General features: G+C 40.0%; 1 protein-coding gene across 3 annotated transcripts in view; it reads left to right on the forward strand.

Annotated features, from left to right (window-relative positions):
• KCND3 (potassium voltage-gated channel subfamily D member 3) overlaps positions 1-24,823 on the forward strand; it is a 752,547-nt gene that overhangs the window by 609,391 nt on the left and 118,333 nt on the right. For all 3 annotated transcript variants that reach the window (XM_082248475.1, XM_082248473.1, XM_082248474.1), the window contains exon 4: positions 11,475-11,637. In XM_082248475.1, coding sequence (XP_082104601.1) covers positions 11,475-11,637 — 163 coding nt within the window. The remainder of the gene's footprint in view (positions 1-11,474; positions 11,638-24,823) is intronic.

The raw sequence follows: 24,823 nt of genomic DNA on the forward strand, positions 1-24,823 counted from the left end.
GAATGTAGCTACCTTCTCTTGCTCACTCCCTAGATGGACTATAGACTATAGGATTTGTAGTGTGCATAGAACAGTGCACATGACTGCAACTAACATGCACTGCCCATTCCAAACAAATAGAAGTGGGAGGAGTGAGGAGAGGGTTGGTAGCTCAAAGAAGACATTAAGGACCATTAAGTAGTGGATGTGTATGGATTATTTTTGGAGAATAAGGATATAGTTTAGAGTCAGTTTAACTTTATTTCTATTTATTTCCAAAACTGCATATGCTACAAAGGACAATGCGGCATTCAGAAAGTAATCAAACTTCAACCCAGTCAAAGGCAGTGCAACAAAACTGCTTACATGGCCACTTATCCATATGTAAAGGAAGTAAATACTTATCAAATCAAAGTCCAGAGTCCATAGTCTAGATGGGCAACCTTGGAGAACAATAAAGCCAGGCTGGAAAAAATTGCCTGACTGTTTTCGCTGGCCAAGTCGGCTGCATCAGAAACACATGGCTTTCCTGAGCCAGTATCTGCCAATAAATACTGTAATTAAGGCCTCTTGAACCCCCCTTAGGTAAAGAGAGCCTTGACTGCTGGAAGCATAGCATCATTATGGGCATGAACCTAAAAAGGGAAGTTAAGTAGCTCCATTAGGCTTGGCTACAAAGACCTGAGAAGACTGTGAAGAGCCTGAACTCTAGGAAAAGGCTGGGGCACACTCAACTGCTCTGAGGAGATTCACCTGTCACAAGAGTTGACCACCCTCCCACCCATTGTGATGTTTTGTCACAGCTTTATTGTTGATTTTGACCTTGCCAGCAATTGATGTTGCTTTATGGGCTTTGCCCTCAAGTTCAATTCTGGGGTCAGCACTGATGGTAAAGACAAGCCTCCTAGACTATGCGAGTTTATGTTTTATGGGTTATCTCAGTATAACTGTGACTGGCATTGTTGTTTGGTACATTTGGAAAGTTGATACTTTTGCAAAGTTCATTAAAGCTGTGGCCTTGCTCTATTTCCAACTTAATAAGCTTCCATGTCTTTTTGGGGGGCAAGGTATTGGTTTATTAGTTTGTCATAAATTAGCCTATGCTTCTAAGCAGTCAAGAAGACTGCTACATGCCAGCATATGTGCTGTGTTTAATGACATCATGTTGCACATACAAAATGGATTATGTTGTTTGTTTTTACATCTGTACTCCATATAGTGTTTATTTAGGTAACAGTAAGTTGGGCTGCAGCTCAAAAAATGTTTATCCTGTATGCTTGGTACTACCGGAAGTGCAGTATCGTCATTGTACACATTGTATGACTCCAGACCAACTTTCTTTCCAAACATTCTACATGTCTTGTGCGAGTTCTGGTTCAGTTATGTTGTGCAATAGTCATCCCATTAAAGGGATCACTGTGACTTGCAGAGCTCTTACTGTAGACTCACCACTGCAACAGTGCTCTTGCTAGAGTCTTGCCTAGCAAATTTGCTTTAAATTTAAAAAGTGTCAACTAGAACTTGTGTTTCAAGTGCTCTGCAATTACAACTTGCCAGTGAAAATGTACAGCAAGTCAACAGACTTACAATTCAACACTACCACGTATTTCTGGCAAGTTATACTTGTTATCTGGGTACTGGCATGTGGTGGCTATCCTTACAACATTCATTGGTGGATCCTAGCTCCGATAAGCCCTTTGCCTCTGATACAGCCCATTTGACCGACGAAATTGGTCAAGCAATTTCTTTCAGCCTGGTTTTACTCCTATGAAATGGTGCCTACCTAAACAGCTGAAGTTTGTCTACTTTCTGAATGCTGCATTGTCCTTTTGTGCATGTGCAATTTTGGAAAGAAAAGGCATGCCTACAATGCTTTATAAGAGCTGAACCCAAGCAGGATGTTCCTCCATTAATGAAGAGCTCACTGGTCAATGGTTGTTATAAATTGAGTTGGTCATGGCCAGTTAGCCCTCCTTTTCCACCTGAGTACATGACATGGAATTTGCGCTTAGGCACCGAATCTGACTTCTGACTTACCCTTGGATGTGATCTCCAGCCTCTGGCCTGGAGGTGGCATTCAAGAAGTGCAAGTGTACTTACTGTTAATGATTCATAGCTGAAGTTCCTGTTTCATTACATCTTACAATAGTTATGGAGAGCCAGTTTTGACTTTAAAACAACAATTTGTGGTGGGATAGTTTTGGTTAATTTCACCTCACATTATGCAATGCTTTGGTAATATATTTCAATTATATACTCCTGCAATTGGGGGACTGAATATATGCCATTTGATCCTACATGCTATTGGGACTTTGTATCAGCTCTATTTATGACTGTTTTTCACAAGTTTGTTAACTAAGTCCCTCTTGATATGATCACCCAAAGGAAAAGAGCAGTGGTCAGGCTTAATTTGTTTTTAAAAATCAATGTCCAGTATGGTTTTATTTAATGTGTTTGTGTTCCTCTTTGTTTTTTCATTATTTCCAATAAAGCATGATTTGTAAACTTTGTAAACTTTGGTAACTTGGTAGTACTGGACTATTCCCAGAAATAGTATTTCAATTTTTCTTACACTTTTTTCAGGATACTTTTTGGAGTGGAGTCTAAGCCAGGTTTTTATTTGCCAGATTGGGCATATTTGCTTATTCAGGTATACATGTGTGTGTGTAGAGAGAGTCTACCTCACAAGCACTGGTATGCTTTTAAAAATACTCTAACTGCATGCTTAGATGTGAAACAGCTTTATAGGAAAGAATGGGATTTCAACGCTTTTGTAATTAAGTAAAGGCATAAAATGTAGCTCAACTTTTTACTTTGGTATTCAGACAGTCGCCCATATATACACATCACAAAATTAAATTTTTTCAATGGTTGTGCTAAATTTTTTTTTTTTCAGACTGTCAGTCACCCAGGTCTGCAAGCAAGCGTTCTTCCAGAGTGAAAATAAATATCTTTAGGAGCTTTGATTTACTGCCCTAATTCTCTACATAATCAGAAACAGTTAATCATCTACTAGTTATGACAAGTGCTGTAAAAAAGAAAGGATGTCTATATCTTTTCAGAAGTTTGTCATGTCAAGCTTAGATGACAATCCAGCCTAGAGAAATGAGGCGCATCATCATTGGATTTGTAACCAGCAGATAGTGAGTGGTTAAACCACAGCGTTTATTTAGATTTTTAAGGGGAAAAAAATGTTGTTGTGCTTTGCAAAGGCCACCGAATGCATTCCTGATAGCAACTCCTTTACCATGTTGGTGATGCTGATGCTGCTTATTTTAATCACTTAAAGACCGGAGGTTTTGCGCCCTTAATGACCAGGCCATTTTTTGCGATACGGCACTGTGTTACTTTAACTGACAATTGTGCCAGGTGCGACGCTGTACCCAAATAAAATTGATGTCCTTTTTTCCCTACAAATAGAGCTTTCTTTTGGTGGTATTTGATCACCTCTGCGGTTTGTATTGTCTGCTCTTTAAACTAAAAAATAGCGACAATTCTGAAAAAATATATATTTTTTACTTTCTGCTATAAAACATTCTCAATAAAAAAAAAATTAAAAATCTAATTTTTTCACCAATTTAGGACAATATGTATTCTGCTACATATTTTTGGTAAAAAAATCCCAATAAGTGTATTCCTGATTGGTTTGCGCAAAAGTTATTGTGTCTACAAACTAGGGGATAGATTTATGTCCTTTTTATTTATTTATTTATTTTTTAATAGTAATGGCGGCGATCAGCGATTTTTTAGCGGAACTGCAACATTGCGCCGGACAGATCGGACACCTAACTGACACTTTTGACACTTTTGAGGGGACCAGTGAGACTAATATGGTAATCAGTGCTAAAAATATGCACTGTTACTGTACTCATGACACTGGCAGGGAAGGGGTTAACACCGGGGGCGATCAAACTGTGTGGGGGTTGTATTCACTGGATGAATACAGAGACCTTTGTTCCTAAATAGAAGGAACACAGGATCATCACTGACAGAACAGCGGTCTGCCTTGTTTACATCGGCAGACCGCCGTTCTGTCTCCATGGGGAGCGATCGCGGGTGCCTAGCGAACATCACATCTCCCTCTAGCCAATCGGCAAGTGTGTGCACCTCTGGCGGCACACATGCATCCCCACTATCTGCTACCATGTTTCCCCGAAAATAAAACCGGGTCTTATATTAATTTTGGCTTCAAAAACCACACTAGGGCTTATTTTCAGGGGATGTCTTATTTACGGTATGTACAATGACTATCTTCAAATGATTGTAACCCTAAAATAAATATCCTGACCCTTTAAAGCATGATAGACAGCACAGTGCTTGTGCTGTGTCATTTAGCCCTCTCTATGTTCTAAAAAGCCTAGAATAAAACAATAAAAGGTTAAAAAAAAGTTCTCTACCCCTGTCAGCTCAGAAATCAGCATTATGACATTCTGTCCAATGCTTATGTTTATTCATTCCCAAAAATAAACCTTGGATAAAGTCATTGTAAAATTATGTAATCGGTTTTGTCAAAAGATTATATAATGTGCAGTGTGTCTCCTTTTGTAACTTTATTGTGGAAAATACCTTATTTACAGCGCCGCTGGGCGCTCACGTGACCCTCTGGAGCTCTGATTTCCCTCTCTGAATACTGCAGAGGGAGGGGCTGAGATCAAGGATTTTACTAGGGCTTATTTTTGGGGTAGGGCTTATTTTGCAGCCATCCCTGAAAATCATGCTAGGTCTTATTTTCAGGGGAGGGCTTATTTTCAGGGAAACAGGGTAAATGAAATGTCAAACAGGTACATCGTTTCGCGTAACAGAGCCAACCTGTCACAGTAAAACTACAGCAGCTGGTTGGCAAGTGGTTAAAAATTAGATTTTAAAGAGTTTTCTATAATAACACTAGCAAGCCACTTTTCACCTTCAGTATTTATATCAGCACAAATATAAAGATGCGTGTTCAGGTCAGGCAGGGGGTGCAAAGTGTGTGAGAACTAAACAAGAAGTATCTGTGCTCTTCAAAAAAATGAACATTGTAAAAGTTCTAAGCGGGAAAACTTACAAATAACAGAGGATTTTCAAGTTTCATTCTAGCCCCTGAGGGCAAGTTAGATGGAATGTTTCCATAGTGGATTTTAAGAAGTTATTTTGTCTGTATGGATTCCCATTATCTTCTAATGCTGCTGGATTACTTTGCTATTATTTTGTTAGGATAAGAGCTGATCCTATTTTATATCAGTATGTGTTCTGATGATCCGACATTGTGCTGTTCTTTTGTTGAAAGCTACTGAACATTCTCTTGTTATTGGTATACTTATTAACATTACATTATGAATCCTCTTATTCTTGTATATAATTCATATCTTAGAGATTATGGTTCAACACACTTCCATTTGGTCTGAATAACTTTGTATCTTTGTATCTTGCACTTTGCTTCAATAGATTAGGGTCTGAACCAAGAAAAACTTACCATACAGATTAACTGAGGAGCTTTTGTCTCATCCACTAACACGTTGCTAGTCATAAAAACTAGTTTATTATACAGTTTGTAAAAATTTCTAAAAAAAAAAAAATAAAAGTAAGAGTACTGTTATTTTCTTCTTATATAGGCTTTGTCAACAACTGACTTTTTTGTATTTTAAACTTGTATACACAGAGCAGTCAAAATCTATTTTATATAATAGTCATAAAATAATTTCAAGAATTGCCAAGTGTTTAGATACTTATCCCACCATTCATTTTACTCCTTTACCATAGTAAAATCATTTTTACTGTTTCCCTTAGGTGGTGCAGTTGAAAAGATGTATGGTTATCAAACTTGTAGTTTAAACCAGCCAAACACTGAAGAAAACTAAAATGAACCCACTTTGGGAGCACATTTGCTAAACCTACAGTTTTAAATAATAGAAATGTTCGGCTGGCCATGCATAATAATATCTTTTGTTAATTTTGACTAAAATATCCACATAATAAGCCAACTACACACATTACAAGTGAGGAGACCTCTTGGATGAGTGCTGAATCATTTTCAACACTACAAATCAAGTCCAGCTGAAAATGACCAACTACTAGTATATTTTAGGAAATGGCGTTGTTTGTGAGTGCTGGTGCTCATATAAGAGATTTAGTAGAAAAAGATTAAAGTGAATGTAAAACCAAAACTTCTTTTTGTCTTATATAGAATGCGTAAGCGTCAAGTTTTGATTGCCGTCTATGTCCGTACTAGGGAAATTAACTCTCAGTCCTGGTGACCATTAGCTTCAGTACAGAAAATGATGGGAAATGAAAATTTTTGAGTAATTTCAGGAACAGTGAGTAAGCAGACATCATGCAATGAGGACACCAATTCAAATGACAACTAAGAGGAAACTTTCCCTTGATTTGGAGAGATCTCCTTTTACCATCTGTTGGTTCTTTGGAATGGTAAACCCACCAAGGGTCGTAACTAGTCCCTGTTCTTTGTAAAACCAACATTTTCTTTTGTTTTAAATATACTTCAACTTTTTATTATCAGTTTCTTCATTTTCAAGATTAGATCTGCTCGTTTGCACAAATGTGGTTTTTTTTATAAACATGCTCTCTTGTAATTGTGGCTGATATGGCCAATTAAAGTTAAGGTTTATATATTCTAAATATTTTTTTTACAGTAGCAAATTATGTACATGTTCTTCATGAGACATGGCTGGTACCATGCACAAACCTTTCTAAATACCTCCTGGCTGGTTTATGCCTATGTACGTGCTGAATGAGCCATTATTGAGAAACATACTGTATTTCTCTAACGATATGTTCTTAAAGAGGTTGTAAACCCTTTTTTTTTTTTCTTCTTCTTTTTCACCCTGAAAGACAAACACATAATGAGCTAGTATGCATCGCATTCCGGGCACGTGCGCGGGAGCCGACGGTCACGGCACGGAGTTCTGAAGGAACGGCACCAGCGGCCGTTCCTTCAGAGAGCATGCGCCAGTGACGTCACTGGCTGCATGTAAGGTAAATATCTCCTAAACGGTACATTGTTAGGAGATATTTACAGTACCTATAGGTAAGCCTTATCATAGGCTTACCTATAGGTACAACTTGCAGAGGAGGGTTTACTTCCTCTTTAATACATGTAATGCTGCATTCATTATATATTGATTGTACATGCCTTTTATGTTGATCAAGCTCTCCAGAAACAGTGACAGTGACAAGGGTTGGGACAAACCGTTACACTGATATGAGTATGAGTGATAGCAGTCACTTTTTATTTTTTAGGGTTTAACTCCTCTTTTAAAACATAAATGAATGCAGAGGGAATGCATGTGCTGAATACAATTGTTAGATGTTTTAAATTGCATATAGCTATCAGCGTACAACATTTTTCACAATAGGGGTCCATTAAACACTTTGCTTCATGAATTACCAGGGTTGTGCCTTTGCCACAACATTTTCCATATACTGTATATATATATATCCTACTAATGTTTAAAAAGTTAATCACTGTTGACTTCCAGAGTAGAAAGTTTAACAGTTCATAAATTTCAAACTAAGCCCAATTTAACCTTTCTGACATCGATTTTGCCTGCTTCTTATAAGGATTAACATGCATAATATTATTCCGTTAGAGGCATTGTCTTTTTTAATTAAAGCTTTTGAACACACAGAGAAGATTGAGAGAGACTTATATATGAATCATCACAATTCCGTCAAGTTTAGGATGGTTTAAGATTTACATTTGTGTTTTAAGGTTTCATGAGTTCATTCAGGGGCTGTCTCACCGTGTTAAAGGACAGTGTGCAACAGCCCAGTTACAGTTCTCAGTATTGCTCAAAACAATTAAAGATGCATTAGCAGTGATATTTATAGAGTAAGTCTCTTCTGGGTGTATCTTAGCCTACAATGCAATTTTTAGGATAGGTGCATGTGACACCCCCTCCTCTCTTGGTCATATTTTTTGGAAATAACTGGGGCAGACACATGAGAAAAAGACTGAGATTAAAGTGTATCCAAATGAAAAAACAAAAATGTATTATATTTAACCACTTGCCTTCTGTGCACTTAAACACCTTCCCATCCAGGCCAATTTTCAGCTTTCAGCGCTGTCACACTTTGAATGACAATTGCGCGGTCATGCTACACTGTACCCATTTGAAATTTTTATCATTTTTTTCACACAAATAGAGCTTTCTTTTGGTGGTATTTAATCATCTCTGGGTTTTTTATTTTTTACAAAAAAAAAGAATAAAGACAAAAAATTTTGAAAAAAAAAAAAGTTTTTCTTATTTTCTGCGAGTAAATTTTGAAAATAAATTTTTCTCCTTCACTGATGTGCGCTGATGAGGCGGCACTGATGGGCACTGATAGGCTGCACTGATGGGCACTGATGAGGTGGCACTTATGGGCACTGATGAGGTGGCACTTATGGGCACTGATGAGGAGGTACTAATATGCCGCACTGATGAGCACTGATAGGCGGCACTGAGAGGCGGCACTGATGAGCACTGATAGGCGGCACTGCTGGGCACTGATAGGCGGCACTGCTGGGCACTGAGAGGCGGCACTGCTGGGCACTGAGAGGCGGCACTGCGAGGTGGCACTGCTGGGCACTGACAGGTGGCACTGCTGGGCACTGAGAGGCGGCACTGATGGGCACTGAGAGGCGGCACTGATGGGCACTGGCGGATGGCACTGGACACTGATGGGTGGCACTGATGAGCGGCACTGATAGGGAGCACCATCAGTGCCCACACTCAGTGCCCATAGTGCTGCCAGTCAGTGCTCATCAGTGCCTAGATGAGCAGGCACTGATGGGCACTGACTAGCAGCACTATGGGCACTGATTGTGGGCATTGATGGGGGGCACTGATGGCGGGCACTGTGGGCACTGATGGGGGGGCACTGTGTGTGTGTTTTTACCTTGCAGTAATCAGGGCACTGGTGATCGGTGCCCTGATTACATTGCTGTGTGTCCCCGGCGCTGTGAGGCTCCCCCTCCTTCCTCACACTGCAGCCTCTGTGTGAGGAAGGAGCGCCGGCGATGAGAGATGATCTCATATGTTTACATATGAGATCATCGCTCATTGGACGGCCAGATCACGTGGTGAATGGCCGCTGTGATTGGCCATTCACCACAATCTGTGATCGGCCGTGTCCAAGGGACATGGCCGACACAGATTTTCCCCGCAGCGTGCTCGCGGGAGCGCGCTGGGGGCGTGTCACTGGGAGGCCGTTTAAAAACGGCCTCCCGAAAATTCGAGTCCGCGCTGCAGCCGTATATAGGCTGTAGCGCGGACGGGGGGAGGTTAAAGTGGTTGTTAAGCCACTTTATCCCATCCCATCTGTTTAATAACCCTGTGTCTGTGTTTTATAAAAAGAAGCCATTCTTTACCAGTTTTCAGAGCACCGATCATCGCTCATGTGACCCGCCATCTCTCTCCTCTCCTTGTTTGACAACAGCAGTGGGAAGAGCCGAGGATTCCGCGCTGACGTAAGTCGTAATGGGAGGAGGAGAGAGCCGGCGGGTCTTGTGAGCGGTAATCGGCGCTCTAAAAAACTGGTAAAGAACGGCTTCTTTTTATAAAATACAGACACTGGGGCACACAGGGTTTTTAAACAGACAGGATGGTCCAAAATATTAAATTAAACATTCCTTCCTAGGTGCAATGGTGTGTGCACGTTTAGGGCAGCCCATTTTTTTCCATGGGTTTCCCTAAGGATAATAATCGGACAAAAGAGATGCATGACCCTTTTTTTAAATCAGACCATATCAAAATGTACGGCACATGTGGTAAAGTATGCATCATGTTAGGAAGGTGCAATGGGGTGCCATTGCATTCCTGCAAAAGAGATGTGTGTTTTTTTTGTGTTCCAGCAATGTGTACTGTTTTTGCGTTTGCCCCTACAATGTAAAAAGGTGAAAGAACCAAGCCTTAAACTAGTTTCTTCAGTTGCATTAAACATTATTTAGTAAAGAGTACTCAGTAAACCATAGAAACCAGTCAGACTCCATCTTGTACATATCTGATTTCAGAGTGAATGATTGCTATAGGTCCCTTAATGCAGAACTATAGCTCCAGCACCCTACTCCCCTCCCTAAAAACTCCCTTGGGTCTTTTTTAACATAAAGAGCATGTTTTGTATAACTTTTTTCTTGCAGTCTTAAGGTCAGTCTAGTAAAGTCACAGGTCCTCCCTCCTCTTAGTCAGTAGGCAAAGGTAGACTGTCCTTCCTCTTGGACTGAGCAGCACTCATGTAATGACATATGAATATGCTCAGTGCAGAAGTACTGTGAACTTAGACTGTGCTATAAAGCACCCTAAAAGGTGTATCCATGACAGCCTGAGCCTACAGGAAGTGGGCGAGATGACAATGGCAAGTTTGTAGAGTACAGCACCAGGAAAATAGTGAGTGTTGCAGTGGAAGGCAAGGCAACATTTTTTTTAAAATATTTATATAACTGGGGTTTCACTTTATGTTTTTTATAGCACTTAATAGCACCACTGAGGATCTGTATCTTTCATGAGAAGACATCATTGAGTACTTGGGCTTTTTGACACTGGTGCACCTGTGCATGGTGACCAATTAGCTTCTAACTTCAGCTTGTTTAATTAAAGTGGTGTTACCCTAAAAAAAGAAAAAATGCTTCTGTTCCTTTAAAGCATGATCAGTAGCATAGTGCTGTTGCATTGACATTTGTTCTTTGTTTTATCTAAAATACCTAGTTGATCCTGCCAGTTCCTGTGTCCCCCTCTGTGTGCTGACCACGGAAATCATGGCTGCTGAGCCCTGGCCACTGTGGTCAGCCTGCTTGCCTTCATCATCCGCTGTGTTCTAAGTCTCTCTTCCTCTTCCCTCTCCTCCCTTCTCCTTGCCGGTCTGTGTCTGCAGAGCTGATCTTCCCTGAGACTCCCCCCTGTCCTCCTGCCTCTATTACAATGCATTACATAACACAACACCTTCTATCTTATCTGTTTTAGCAAGATATTCAGTGCAGTATGTCAGTTTTTCTTTTTTAAATTATAATCCTAAATACCTTTTTGCACAACTCCTCTGTGTGGTCATATGATCTGCTTCTGCTGGTTGGCATCACTGGGGAATCTCAGCCCCTCCTACTGCTGTTCTTAGATCGAGGAAGCAGAGCAGAAGGAGATAATGTGACTGCACAGAGAAGCTGTGAAAAAAGGTATTTAGGATTATAAATTAAAAGAAACATACACATTGCACTTTAAACCTTGCAAAAACAGAGAAATACAAGTAATTGCGTTATGTGACTTTACAACCTCTTTAAGTTTTGACAAAAAAAAAAACTTGGAAGCTGATTGGTTTCTATGCAGAGCTGCACCAAATGTTGCGCTCTTCAGTTTTAGTAAATTAACCCCCATGTGTACTTGTCCTTTAAGATTGGGTAACATTCCACCATACCTTAGATCATATAAAATTTAGAAATAAAAGAAAAATCTAGACTACTGATGCCTGGTGGGAGATGTTCATGCAACAGTAATAATAACCATTGATATCTCTTACTGTTTGGACAGGTATGGAGACATGGTTCCAAAGACTATAGCTGGAAAAATCTTTGGCTCTATCTGCTCATTAAGTGGGGTCCTAGTTATTGCACTTCCAGTACCTGTCATCGTGTCAAATTTCAGCCGGATTTATCATCAAAATCAGAGAGCTGACAAAAGAAGAGCGCAAAAGGTCAGTAATTGATTAAGGAAAATTTGTTCAAGAAAATTGTACAATGTAAGGCCACCATAAGAATAGAATTCTTAATTGTCCAAGAGTAGGTTCTTACCAAAAGCAGGGAATTTTTGATGAAGGTTTTTTTTCCAAATCACCACTAACACTGAGTTTTTGGTAGAATGCTATGTGTTTCATAGAGGGTTTGGCATTCCTACATAGGTATCATTACTTGTTCCAAACTCATAATGTGACTTTTGCAACATTAATACTTTTAGGTAGGAAAACAAAAAAAAAATCAACAATATTTCTCAGTGTTTGAAAAAAAAAGACTTACAGAGTTATTTTTTGTACTTGGCACAGGTAAATTAATCCCATTTCTGCATTTGGTTACAGGGTTACAATATAGTGACTGTTAAATAATTTATCTATGGTTAAAATAGAAAATGAAAGTGAATCTATAGCCAATTTTGATCTAATTTTGGATGGAGTGAGGAGAAAATAGAACCCCTGCTAGGTTTTACTATACAAGGCTCCTTTAGAGAGATTTACCCTCACTTCCTGCTTTGGTGACACATTTGTACCAGGCAGGAAGTGGAAGAAACTCTCCAATAGCAACAGGTTAAAAGGAAGAATACTAGAACTCCTGACAGTTGTATTGTTGTCTGTTTCTCATTTGAGATTTCCCTCACCTCCTGTCTAGTAAAAATTGCGTCACCAAGACAATAAGTGAGGGTACATTTCTCTAACTTAGCCCTGGATAGCAGTATAACCTGACAAGGGTTCTAACCTTACCTTACTATGACCCAAACTTTAAAAAAAAAAAGGCTATGGAAATACTTTAAGTCTCGAAATGAACGCAGGGAAAAAAAGCCAACCTAGAGGACTACAGATTTCTCATTCATGCAGTTTTGCACTAACCCAACAAACTCCATCCTTAGTAATATTATGACCTGAGAAGTTCTTTATCTTAATTGTTTGTTATGACTGAATTAGGGCCAAATGGAGATATTGACTTGGTAGCCTAATTTGGTGTGCATGCCAACAAAAAGGTCAGAAAATGCTGAAGGGGCTCTTTCAGGTCTTCCCATTGCACAAACACATCACCCTATAGACGTATTTTCTGGACACTAGTACAAGAAAGAAATGATTCTCCTGAACCCACTAATATGCACCAATGGAGGTACTTCATACATTACTATAGTGATATTTCAAGTATCTACTCCCTCAATGGGAATGGCAGTTCACAGCAGAGCAGGCCTGCTCTCTTTGTAAACATTGTTGTGATTTCATTTTTACATACTGTATATATATATATATAAATATATATATATATATATATATATATATATATATATATATACCATAAAATCCATAATATAACAAGAAAATGTAGCACATACTGTAGATTATAACAATTATATACAGATAACAACAGCACCTACCTAACTGAATGAACAGTGCAATCGAATGCTAAGTGCAAGAGTCTCAAAACTCTAGTCCAGGCTGATAAAGAATTGCTGTGCCTGTTAAAGGCAATTTGGCATGACAATACATAACTGACACATACCCTCCGTATCTCACATTCTCAATACTCCTTTCCCTTGTACTGAGAATTACTGATAGTGTGAACATGGATGGGTTATGGAGAAGAGAAAAGGGGAAGGTTGTGTTAAAGCAGTGCTGTATTCTAGAAGAACATGATATTTCAGTACAGCAGAGGCCGTGTTTTCAGCTCACTATGGGAAGTCAGGATTCCTGGCATATCAACAAGTATTTTTCTGTATGTGCAGTATTTTAAAGAGAGAAAATGTACAGAAATGTGCATGCATTGTTACTGCTCTCCCAATAATTATTACTTCACCAGATTTCCCAGTGTCGGCTGGTGTCAGACACTAAGTAGAGCAGTGATATCACGCCCTTTGTAATGTGAATGTGCTTGAGCCAAGCGATTGGTTGCTAGATAAGTGCACAGTTACATAAGAAGAGGTTACATGGCTCCCCAATACTCAAAAGTACTGCGTAATTTTGACAGCTGAGGCAGTGGAAAAAGTGGCATGTATGTGCTAGCAGTAGGTCAAGAGAGCCCCTATACATAGACAACTGTCACTTTGCCCTAAATGCACAAGGTGATAGTGTCACTGTAAGGTGTAATTTATACATATATTTATTTATAAATATATATATATATTTATAAATATATTTATTTATACAATGTACATATATAATTTATACAAAATATACAGGTACATCTCAAAAAAATTAGAATATCTTCAAAAAGTTAATTTATTTTAGTAATTCAATTCAAAAAGTGAAACTTATATACTATATAGATGCGTTACAAACAGAGTGATATACAGTCAGGTCCATAAATATTGGGACATCTACACAATTCTAATCTTTTTGGCTCTATACACCACCACAATGGATTTGAAATGAAACAAACAAGATGTGCTTTAACTGAAGACTTTCAGCTTTAATTTGAGGCTATTTACATCCAAATCAGGTGAACGGTGTAGGAATTACAACAGTTTATATATGGGCCTCCCAAAAGTACCAAAGTACCAAAGGGACCAAAAGTAATGGGACAGATTAACGATCATAAATCAAACTTTCACTTTTTAATACTTGGTTGAAAATCCTTTGCTGTGAATTATAGCCTGAAGTCTGGAACGCATAGACATCACCAGACGCTGGGTTTCATGCCTGGTGATGCTCTGCCAGGCCTCTACTGCAACTGTCTTCAGTTCCTGCTTGTTCTTGGGGCATTTTCCCTTCAGTTTTTTCTTCAGCAAGTGAAATGCATGCTCAATCGGATTCAGGTCAGGTGATTGACTTGGCCATTGCATAACATTCCACTTCTTTCCCTTAAAAAACTCTTTGGTTGCTTTCACAGTATGCTTTGGGTCATTGTCCATCTGCACCGTGAAGCACCGTCTAATGAGTTCTGAAGAATTTGGCTGAATATGAGCAGATAATATTGCCCGAAACACTTCAGAATTCATCCTGCTGTTTTTGTCAGCAGTCACATCATCAAAAAAATACAAGAGAACCAGTTTAATTGGCAGACATACATGTCCACACCATGACACTACCACCACCATGCTTCACTGATGAGGTGGTATGCATTGAATCATGAGCAGTTCCTTTCCTTCTCCATACTCTTCTCTTCCCATCACTCTGGTACAAGTTGATCTTGGTCTCATCTGTCCATAGGATGTTGTTTCAGAACTGTGAAGGCTTTTTTAGATGTTGTTTGGCAAACTCTAATCTGGCCTTCCTGTTTTTGAGGCTCACCAATGGTTTACATCTTGTGGTGAACCCTCTGTATTCACTCTGGTGAAGTCTTCTCTTGATTGTTAACTTTGACACACATACACCTACCTTCTGGAGAGTGTTCTTGATCTGGCCAACTGTTGTGAAGGGTGTTTTCTTCACCAGGGAAAGAATTCTTCGGTCATCCACCACAGTTGTTTTCCGTGGTCTTCTGGGTTTTTTGGTGTTGCTGAGCTCACCAGTGCATTCTTTCTTTTTAAGGATGTTCCAAACAGTTGATTTGGCCACACCTAATGCTTTTGCTATCTCTCTGATGGGTTTGTTTTGTTTTTTTCAGCCTAATGTTGATTTGCTTCACTGATAGTGACAGCTCTTTGGATCTCATATTGAGAGTTGACAGCAACAGATTCCAAATGCAAATAGCACACTTGAAATGAACTCTGGACCTTTTATTTGCTCCTTGTAAATGGGATAATGAGGGAATAACACACACCTGGCCATGGAACAGCTGAGCAGCCAATTGTCCCATTACTTTTTGTCCCTTAAAAAGTGGGAGGCACATATACAAACTGTTTTAATTCCTACACCTTTCACCTGATTTGGATGTAAATACTCTCAAATTAAAGCTGAAAGTCTGCAGTTAAAGCACATCCTGTTTGTTTCATTTCAAATCCATTGTGGTGGTGTATAGAGCCAAAAAGATTAGAATTGTGTCGATTTCCCAATATTTATGGACCTGACTGTATTTCAAGCATTTCTTTCTTTTAATTTTGATGATTATGACTTACAGCTAATGAAAACCCAAAATTCAGTATCTCGGAAGATTCGAATATTACATAAGAACAATAAAACAAAGGATTTTTAATACAGAAATGTTGGCTTACTGAAACGTATGTCCATGTACAGTATAGTATGAACTCAATACTTGGCTGAAGCTCCTTTTGCATTAATTACTGCATCAGTGTGGTGTGAAATGGAGGCGATCACCCTGTGTCACTGCTGAGGTGATATGGAAGCCAAGGTTGCTTTGATAGTGGCCTTCAGCTTGTCTGCATTGTTGGGTCTGGTGTCCTTAATCTTCCTCTTGACAATACCCCACAGATTCTCTATGGGGTTTAGGGCAGGCAAGTTTGCTGGCCAATCAAGCACAGTGATACCATCATCATTAAACCAGGTATTGGTACTTTAGGCAGTGTGGGCAGGTGCAAAGTCCTGCTGGAAAATGATATGGATCCTTGGACCCATTGTCAGATTCTATGCTGGTGCATTGGGTCCTGGGTTCCTCCTGGTGCATGACAATACCCGGCCTCATATGGTGAGAGCATGCCGCCAGTTCCTGGAGGATGAAGGAATTGATAAAATTGAATGGCCCCCACACTCGTCTGACCTAAATCCAATAGAACACCTCTGGGACATTATGTTTCGGTCCATCCGACACCACTCAGTCTGTTCCAGAGCCCAGTGGTGTCCTGGTCCAGATCTGGGAGGAAATACCCCAGGACACCATCCGTCGTCTCATTGTTGTCATTGTCAGGCATGCATACAAACTACTGAGTGCCATTTTGAGTTGCTGTAATGAAATTTCTGCAAAATAGACTAGCCTTCTGCATAATTTTTTCACTTTTTGGAATGTCTTTGAATTCAGCCCTCTGTAGACTGATCATTTTCATTTTCATCAAACGATGTGGCTTCCTTTCATTCCTAACACATAACTCAGTCCATATCAGTATAAATATCCAACATGATATTTTTCCCCATTGAGATCTGATGTGTTTTCAAAGTGTTCCTTTAATTTTTTTGAGGTATATTTATATACTGTCTATATACAATATATATATATATATATATATATATATATATATATATATATATATATATATATATAAAATCAAAAGTGCGCCTGTTTCAGTATGGAGAGAAGGTTGGGATGGTTTGTGCAAAAATTAGGTGTAAAGAGTAGGATGCGTTTCTTGCAGGGATAGGGTAACTGCAAGGGGCAGGTATTTAGTAAGAGTAGGGGGGAAGAAGTGTGCATAGGGGGTGGGCACTGTGTGCAGGCCTAAAGTAAGAGATGGGCCTACAGGAGAGATGTGGTAATAAAGGCTTGTTGATGACAGGAGGGGTAAAGGTGCAATGGTGAGAAGGGAGTGAGCGAGAGAGTAGAGATGTATTGCTGCAAAAGAGTGAGGACAGTGAGAAGCATGGTAGGTATAAGAATTGGGTTCAGACACAGTGGTGAGAATGTTGAATGTGCAGGTGTGGTGTTGAGAGTGAGGGATGGGGTGGATTATGTGCATCAGGTGGTGTTGGGGATAGGTACTGGTTTGTTGGTGAAAGTGTGTGTGTGTGTGGGGGGGGGGGGGGGGGGTAGTGTGCCGGTACAATGGTTTGAGAAGAGGGGGGAGTGTTTGCTTGTAGGCATTGGGTGTGAACTTGATGGGGAGGGGGCTGTACAGGTGTATTTCTGAAAGGTATGGAGGGTACATGCAGGAATCAGGTTGGGGTTTGCACAGGAACAGTAATAAGAGAGGGGCATCACATGTGCCTTGTTGAGAGTGGCAGAAGCCATGTCAAGGTATAGGTGCAGTGGTGGAGGAGGAAATGCAGGCATTTGAGGTAGTGATATGGTGGTGAGCTAATGGGGTTGAAGGGTGGTGAGAGAAAGGGGATTGCAAGTAGTAGTGGATTCTAAAAGAAAGAGGGCTGCAGACACACTGCATACTGATGCTGGCTGCAGGAGTTCTGAGAATAGGGGGCTGCAGGCACAATGGGTCCTGAGAGAAGGGTGGTGAGAGAAGGAGGACTGCAGGCATGGTAAGTGGAGAGAGAAATATTGCTTCAGGAGCAGTAGTTGCTTGGAGAAGGATGGTTTGCAGTGGTGGGGTGAAGGGAGAGAAGAGGATGCATTTAAAGTGGGACGTGTGATGTGGTGGGTGCTGAGATAAAGAGGTTGAGTGCAGTAACTGTTTCCTGACCGTGCGGAAAGGTGTAGTGTAAAAGTGGATTGGGGGGCTGGATGACATTGCAGGAGGGAGGGTTGAATGATAATGGGGAGTGGGTGATTTTAAAAGAAGTTGAGATGTTGTGGGTGCTAAGATGAAGGGTTTGAGAGTGCAGTGGGGGGTTTCTTGATAGTGAGGGTAGAGTTCCCTAAGCAGCATCTACATAAGTGCATCTAGCTAACCCTAATGTGCTGATAGGAGCACTCATTCTCCACACAGAACTCGCCTTTCCATGATTACATTGCTGGATAAGCATACAGAGGGGGGTGCTATAGACGCTGCCAATAATTGCATGAAAAATCTGACATATTGGTTGTGCCCAAGCCAATCGATAGATTGACTTGGGTACAATAAGCCTACCCCTACAAAGTTTGAACTTGGGCTGGTCCCTGCTGAGCTGGCTGAGATTCGAACTGTCTATGGCCAGCTTAATTGCTCCTATGAATCAACAAAGGCTGGCTGGAAGCAATATCTGTAGGGCAAGGGAGGGTTGTTTGTGGAGAGGGAGCTTAGCACTTGAAGGAATGTTGTGGGGATCAGGAGCAGGCTGTTGTGGGGCTCAGGAGTAGGCTGTTGTGGGGATCAGGAGCAGGCTGTTGTGGGGCTCAGGAGTAGGCTGTTGTGAAGCTCAGGAGCTGGCAGGTTGTGAGGCTCAGGAGTAGGCTGTTGTGAAGCTCAGGAGCCGGCAGGTTGTGAGGCTCAGGAGTAGGCTGTTGTGAAGCTCAGGAGCCGGCAGGTTGTGAGGCTCAGGAGTAGGTTGTTGTGAAGCTCAGGGGACGGCAGGTTGTGAGGTTCAGGAGTAGGCTGTTGTGAAGCTCAGGGGACGGCAGGTTGTGAGGCTCAGGAGTAGGCTGTTGTGAAGCTCAGGGGACGGCAGGTTGTGAGGCTCAGGAGTAGGCTGTTGAGGGACTCAGCAAGGGGCCAGAGAGCATGTGGGATCCCTTAGGGTTGGTAGGAGTGGAGTGAGAGCTGCAGGGAGCTGGTAGAAACAGGTGCAAGAGGGAATGACTGATTGGAGGGGGGGTTGCATTGGAATTCTCTTAAAATCAAATTTGCCAATACATTGAAAGAGGTGGGGAGTAGAAAAGGAAGCAGCCTGGTAGTGTGAGCTACTGAAAGCACACTAAAAGTAGATTCCTGCTTTAAGTAATTTTTGATGTGATATGCTCTTCCACATCTATGGTATTATTAAATTTAGAGCTTTGTAAATTATGAATTATGTAGTTTACTGCAATCACTAATCTGCATCCCTGCTTAGGTGTTGAGCTAAGATATCAGCTACATAGGGAGTGCAGCGGGTCAGCAGATCTATAGATGTAAATATGTTGGGCAGGCCAAATCTGCTTTAAGGATGGATTTACTGATCAAGTAGATTAAAGTCTTTTTTTTATTATTTATGTAAAGCCTGGTGCTGTTGTGTTTCTAAAAATAGATGTTTTAAAGTAAACTCTGCCTTTATAATTCCAAATACAGAACCTGTGAAAATGCATTATACTTTTTTCTTTAATGATGGCAAAGGTTAAAGTGACCCTGTCACTATAGAAAACTGTTTAAATATACATTAAAATACATAACCTACCATCTTTTCTGCTGCCCGCTCTGATGCTGTGAAATCTTTTAAAATCCAAACAGAAATCAACATTTGATGGAGTGCTGATCCCCTGGGTCCCCCACAGCTCTCGCTGGTTTTTCCTTATGACCTTTACCCATTATAGGATACAGTAGTGATGTGGAGGTCAGCAGAAGGAACCAGTGAGAGCTGCAGGGGACACAGGAGATCAACACTCCTGAAATGTCAATTTTAGTGTGGACTTCAGCAGCAGGGTTCTCAGCATCAGAGCAGAGTTCAGCGGTGGGGGCAGCAGAAAGATACATTTGTTCTGTCTTCTTTTACAGGTATGCCTTACTTTAAAGAATTTGCTTTTGCAACAGGGTAACTTTAATAGATTTCAGAATACTTTTTTTATCTTACTCTTACTCTGTAAGAGAGAACTATGCATTGCACTGGTTTTTTTTTTTTTTCTGTAGCAATTGCTTTAACAAGCTGCATCAATAACTTGACACTGACAGAATGTGTCATGCTAAGCATTTTTCACTTGTGTGGTTAGTGTTATTCTTCCCAGCATAGTGACATTTCTGTAATTTGGTATATGGCTGTCCAGAAACATGTTCAGATGTTATGATAAAACAAACAGTAATAAAATCAGAGTCAATATGCATTAAATGGTTGCCTAAATTCCCCAAAATATTTAATTACAGTTGTATTATACTATACACAACAAATACAATGAAGTTAGCCCATTTGATATTGAAACACAAACCCTGATAGGTATCCAATATACAAACCCGATTCCAAAAAAGTTGGGACACTGTACAAATGGTGAATAAAAACAGAATGAAATGATGTGGAAGTTTCAAATTTCAATACTTTCTTCAGAATAAATCATAGATGATATATCAAATGTTTAAACTGAGAAAATGTTTCATTTTAAGGGAAAAATAAGTTGGTTTTAAATTTCATGGCATCAACACATCTCAAAAAAGTTGGGACAAGGCCATGTTTACCACTGTATGGCATCCCCTCTTCTTTTTATAACAGTCTGCGAACATCTGGGGACTGAGGAGACAAGTTTCTCAAGTTTAGGAATAGGAATGTTGTCCCATTCTTGTCTAATACAGGCTTCGAGTTGCTCATCTGTCTTAGGTCTTCTTTGTCAGATCTTCCTCTTTATGATGCGCCAAATGTTTTCTATGGGTGAAAGATCTGGACAGCAGGCTGGCCATTTCAGTACCCGGATCCTTCTTCTACGCAGCCATGATGTTTTAATTGATGCAGTATGTGGTCTGGCATTGTCATGTTGGAAAATACAAGGTCCTCCCGGAAAGAGACGATGTCTGGATGGGAGCATATGTTGTTCTAGAACTTGGATATACTTTTCAGCATTGATGGTGCCTTTCCAGATGTGTAAGCTGCCCATGCCACATGCACTCATGCAACCCCATACCATCAGAGATGCAGGCTTCTGAACTGAGCGCTGATAACAACTTGGGTTGTCCTTGTCCTCTTTAGTCCGGATGACATGGCGTCCCAGTTTTTCAAAAATAACTTCAAATTTTGATTCGTCTGACCACAGAACAGTTTTCCACTTTGCCACAGTCCATTTTAAATGAGCCTTGGCCCAGAGAAAACGCCTGCGCTTCTGGATCATGTTTAGATATGGCTTCTTTTTTGGCCAATAGAGTTTTAGCCAGCAACGGCGAATGGCATGGTGGACTGTGTTCACCGAAAATGTTTTCTGGAAGTATTTCTGAGCCCATGTTGTGATTTCCATTACAGTATCATTCCTGTATGTGATGCAGTGCCGTCTAAGGGCCCGAAGATTACCGCCATCCAGTATGGTTTTCCAGCCTTGACCCTTACGCACAGAGATTGTTCCAGATTCTCTGAATCTTTCGATGATATTATGCACTGTAGTTGATGATCACTTCAAACTCTTTGCAATTTTGCTCTGAGAAACTCCTTTCTGATATTTGCTCCACTATTTTTCGCCGCAGCATTGGGGGAATTGGTAATCCTCTGCCCATCTTGACTTCTGAGAGATACTGCCACTCTGAGAGATTCTTTTTATACCCAATCATGTTGCCAATTGACCTAATAAGTTGCAAATTGGTCCTCCGGCTGTTCCTTTTATGTACATTTAACTTTTCCGGCCTCCTATTACTACCCGTCCCAACTTTTTTTAAAAGTGTAGCTCTCATGAAATCCAAAATGAGCCAATTTTTGGCATGACATTTAAAAATGTCTCACTTTCAACATTTGATATGTTATCTATAATATATTGTGAATAAGATATAAGTTTATGAGATTTGTAAATTAGTCCATTCCTTTTTTACTCACAATTTGTACAATGTCCCAACTTTTTTATAATTGGTTTTGTAAATACTGTGTCTAGATAAGGCTTGGACATGGACATGTTTAGCAGTTTAGTAGCAGGGAAGTTTAGAGGATGTTTTCTGAATGCCCTAAGGCCTGGTTCACATCTATGCATTTATTGGTGTATTTTCTGTTTTGCAGAAACACACTACAGTCCATTTAACATGGTTTCCTATGGGTCACGTTCACATGTGTGCATTTATGCAAAGGCCCCAGAGACTGTTTTCTGGTTTTGGTTCCGTAGACTTCAATGGATCAAAAGTGTGTATTGAAAAATGCAAAATGCACCTGGAATATGCAAACTGCAACCTGTATAGGTGTGAACCAGGCCTAAAATTATGTTTGGGAGAGGGAATTTTGACCACAAACAACACTGAACGCTGTTACACATGTGTAATTCCTGTAAAATGTGTTAAATGCGCCTAAATGCTTGGCGTATTTAGCATTTCAGAGTTTATTTATTTCAGTGGCCAGAATAAATTTGAATTCTGGCCAATGAAATAAAGAAACACCCAAACTCCAAGCACTGCTAAACTCTGCTAAATTTGCCTAAACTGGTTTGAAAAAATGCAGCTTAGGTAAGTTTATAACGCTGATTTTCTCTTGTCAGGAGAAACAGCGTTTAGAAGAAACCAGTGTGCATAAGGCATAATGCAGTAGACAGCCTTTTATCGACTAAGTCTCAAGAGCCAATAATTTAAAGGAATTGATAAAACCCCGCCCCTTTCCATGAAAGGGTAGTCTCACAGCAGCCATATTGATCCGTTAAGGAAAGCTGACATTTTTGTATACAGAGAGTTTCTGCTTTTATTTTATTTTTATTCATTTATTTATGTATTTATTTTCACTTATGGCATTAGTACATGTCCCTGATGGCAGTGACAGGCTTCCCACCCCTTGTGTTTGACATCAGCTTGCTTATTAGCCCTACAGGTTGTCAGAATTTAATAAAAGGATTAACCCTGCCATACATTTTAATGAGGTTCACTACAAAGTTGAAGCAAGATTCATGAAACTGAATCTAGGCAGATATGCAAAAACAAATGCAATAAAATATGTTAGTAATTTGTGTTTAAATAACTGAAATTCCATTACTTCTACCAGAGCTCTTTCCTCTCAGGAGCTTGGAACAGTTGGTAAATTTGTGCCTTTTGTAAACCCCTGTACAGCAGAACTTTGACTGCCTCTCCCTCTCCCAGTCTATCAGTTGTGCTGTAGTACTCATTTGATAGAAAAGTCATGCTTAGAGGGGAGAGATGAGCTCATTAGTTTACAGTTTCTCCTTTCTTTTCACTATGTAGCAATTCTACTAGTTTACATGGATTGGCTGGATGATTTCCAGAATCATGTATTTGGTGATTAGTTAAGCAGATTTACAGTGTGGATGGCTCACCCCAGAGAGACCTATGAGTGTGGACTGGAAGGAGTCCTACTCACGCTTCTGACCCTGGTGTTCTTGTGCCTCAGTTTAGGTTAGGGTATATCCTTATCCCTTGACTACCCTTTTATACAGGTGTTATTAATCACCCTACCCTCTCGTATTCATGGCTATATTTTTTGAGATTAGTAACATATTTCCATTTCATGAACCTCCTTTCTCATGAAGTCAAGGTTGAAGAGTGTTCAGTTTAGGTATCCTGCTGTTGACTGGCTGGTCTTTTCTCTGAACATGCTATATCTATTTAAACTAACTGTTTATGAAGTCAGAGGTTAGGTATGTATTTTTTTTCTTTTAGAATTATGTCTGTTCAAACTACCCCTAAGGAATTTGTGTTTTCTCTGCAGCTTAGTCCAGTAAATATTTATTTCTTGTTGACAATGTGATTTGTTGGCTTGTTGGAATTTTTGGTTGTTGATTGCTTGATCCACTTTGCTGATTCCGGCCCATCGCTCCGTCAGGTAATAGTTTCCTCTTAGCTGTGATTTTGTTTCCTATTCTGGAGCAAGAGGTTGACCCTCAGGACCTTACTCTGGTCATGAAAATATCCATATTTGGTTTGTCTCTTTCTTCATCTAGCCTTGTTTCAGGTGATGGTTCTTTCAGATACACTTTTGTAGTATGATCTCCAAATCTGTTGGCTCTCTCAGTGGGTATTACCCATTCCTCAGTTGGTCTGTATTTTGATGTCCCAGCTGTTTAAAAAATCCTAAATTCCTGAATCCCCCAACAAGAAAGGATCTAAGGGCACTTGTACACTTTGTAATACCATGCAATGTCAAGCCATGCAATGTCAAGCAGCAGCTAACAAATATAGTCATATAACATAGCCTAGCAATATACTCTCATGCATTAAAAATGGCACACATTCAAGAGATTCATAGGGCAATAAGTCTACCCCTCTGGTTTGTCCGTATCTTGAATATGCAGTTCTGTTTTGGTCACCATTTTTTAGGATTTGTTGAATAAGAAAGAGTTCAGGGAAAAGGCAACAAAATAATAAGGGCCATGGAAGACCTCAGCTATAGGATCACTTACATAGATTACAACTGTTCACTGCGTAGAAGAGGCGTTTAGGAGGGGATATGATTACAATGTATCACATATACAAATATATCAAACATGACCAGAGTAATTATAAAATACTGTTAACTAAAAGGACAAATGGCCACGATTTACGGTTGGAAGAAAGAAGGTTTAACCTTAAATTGTAGAAAGGTTTCTTTACTATTAGAGCAGTTAAAATATGAAACTCTTTCCCACAGAAAGTGGTACTAGTTGAGAGTGTGGACAACTTCAAAAAAGTTTTAGATGTCTTCTTCAGGAAAGAGAATATACAGGGCTATGGCAATTGTTAGAGAATACAAATCACACACGCATACACACATGGGTTGAACTGGATGGACCTGTGACTTTTTGCAATGTTATAAACTAAGTAAGCACTGTATGACAATAAGGAAAGTAGTATTTCCCTACCTTAAAATCTTTTGCTTTATTTAAGTCCATTAAGGGGGCATCAGCCCTACCCTACTATGTTATTAACTTTTCTACTGC

The sequence above is a fragment of the Pelophylax lessonae genome (assembly GCF_965119305.1).
Source record: "Pelophylax lessonae genome assembly, chromosome: 2".
NCBI lineage: Eukaryota > Metazoa > Chordata > Amphibia > Anura > Ranidae > Pelophylax > Pelophylax lessonae.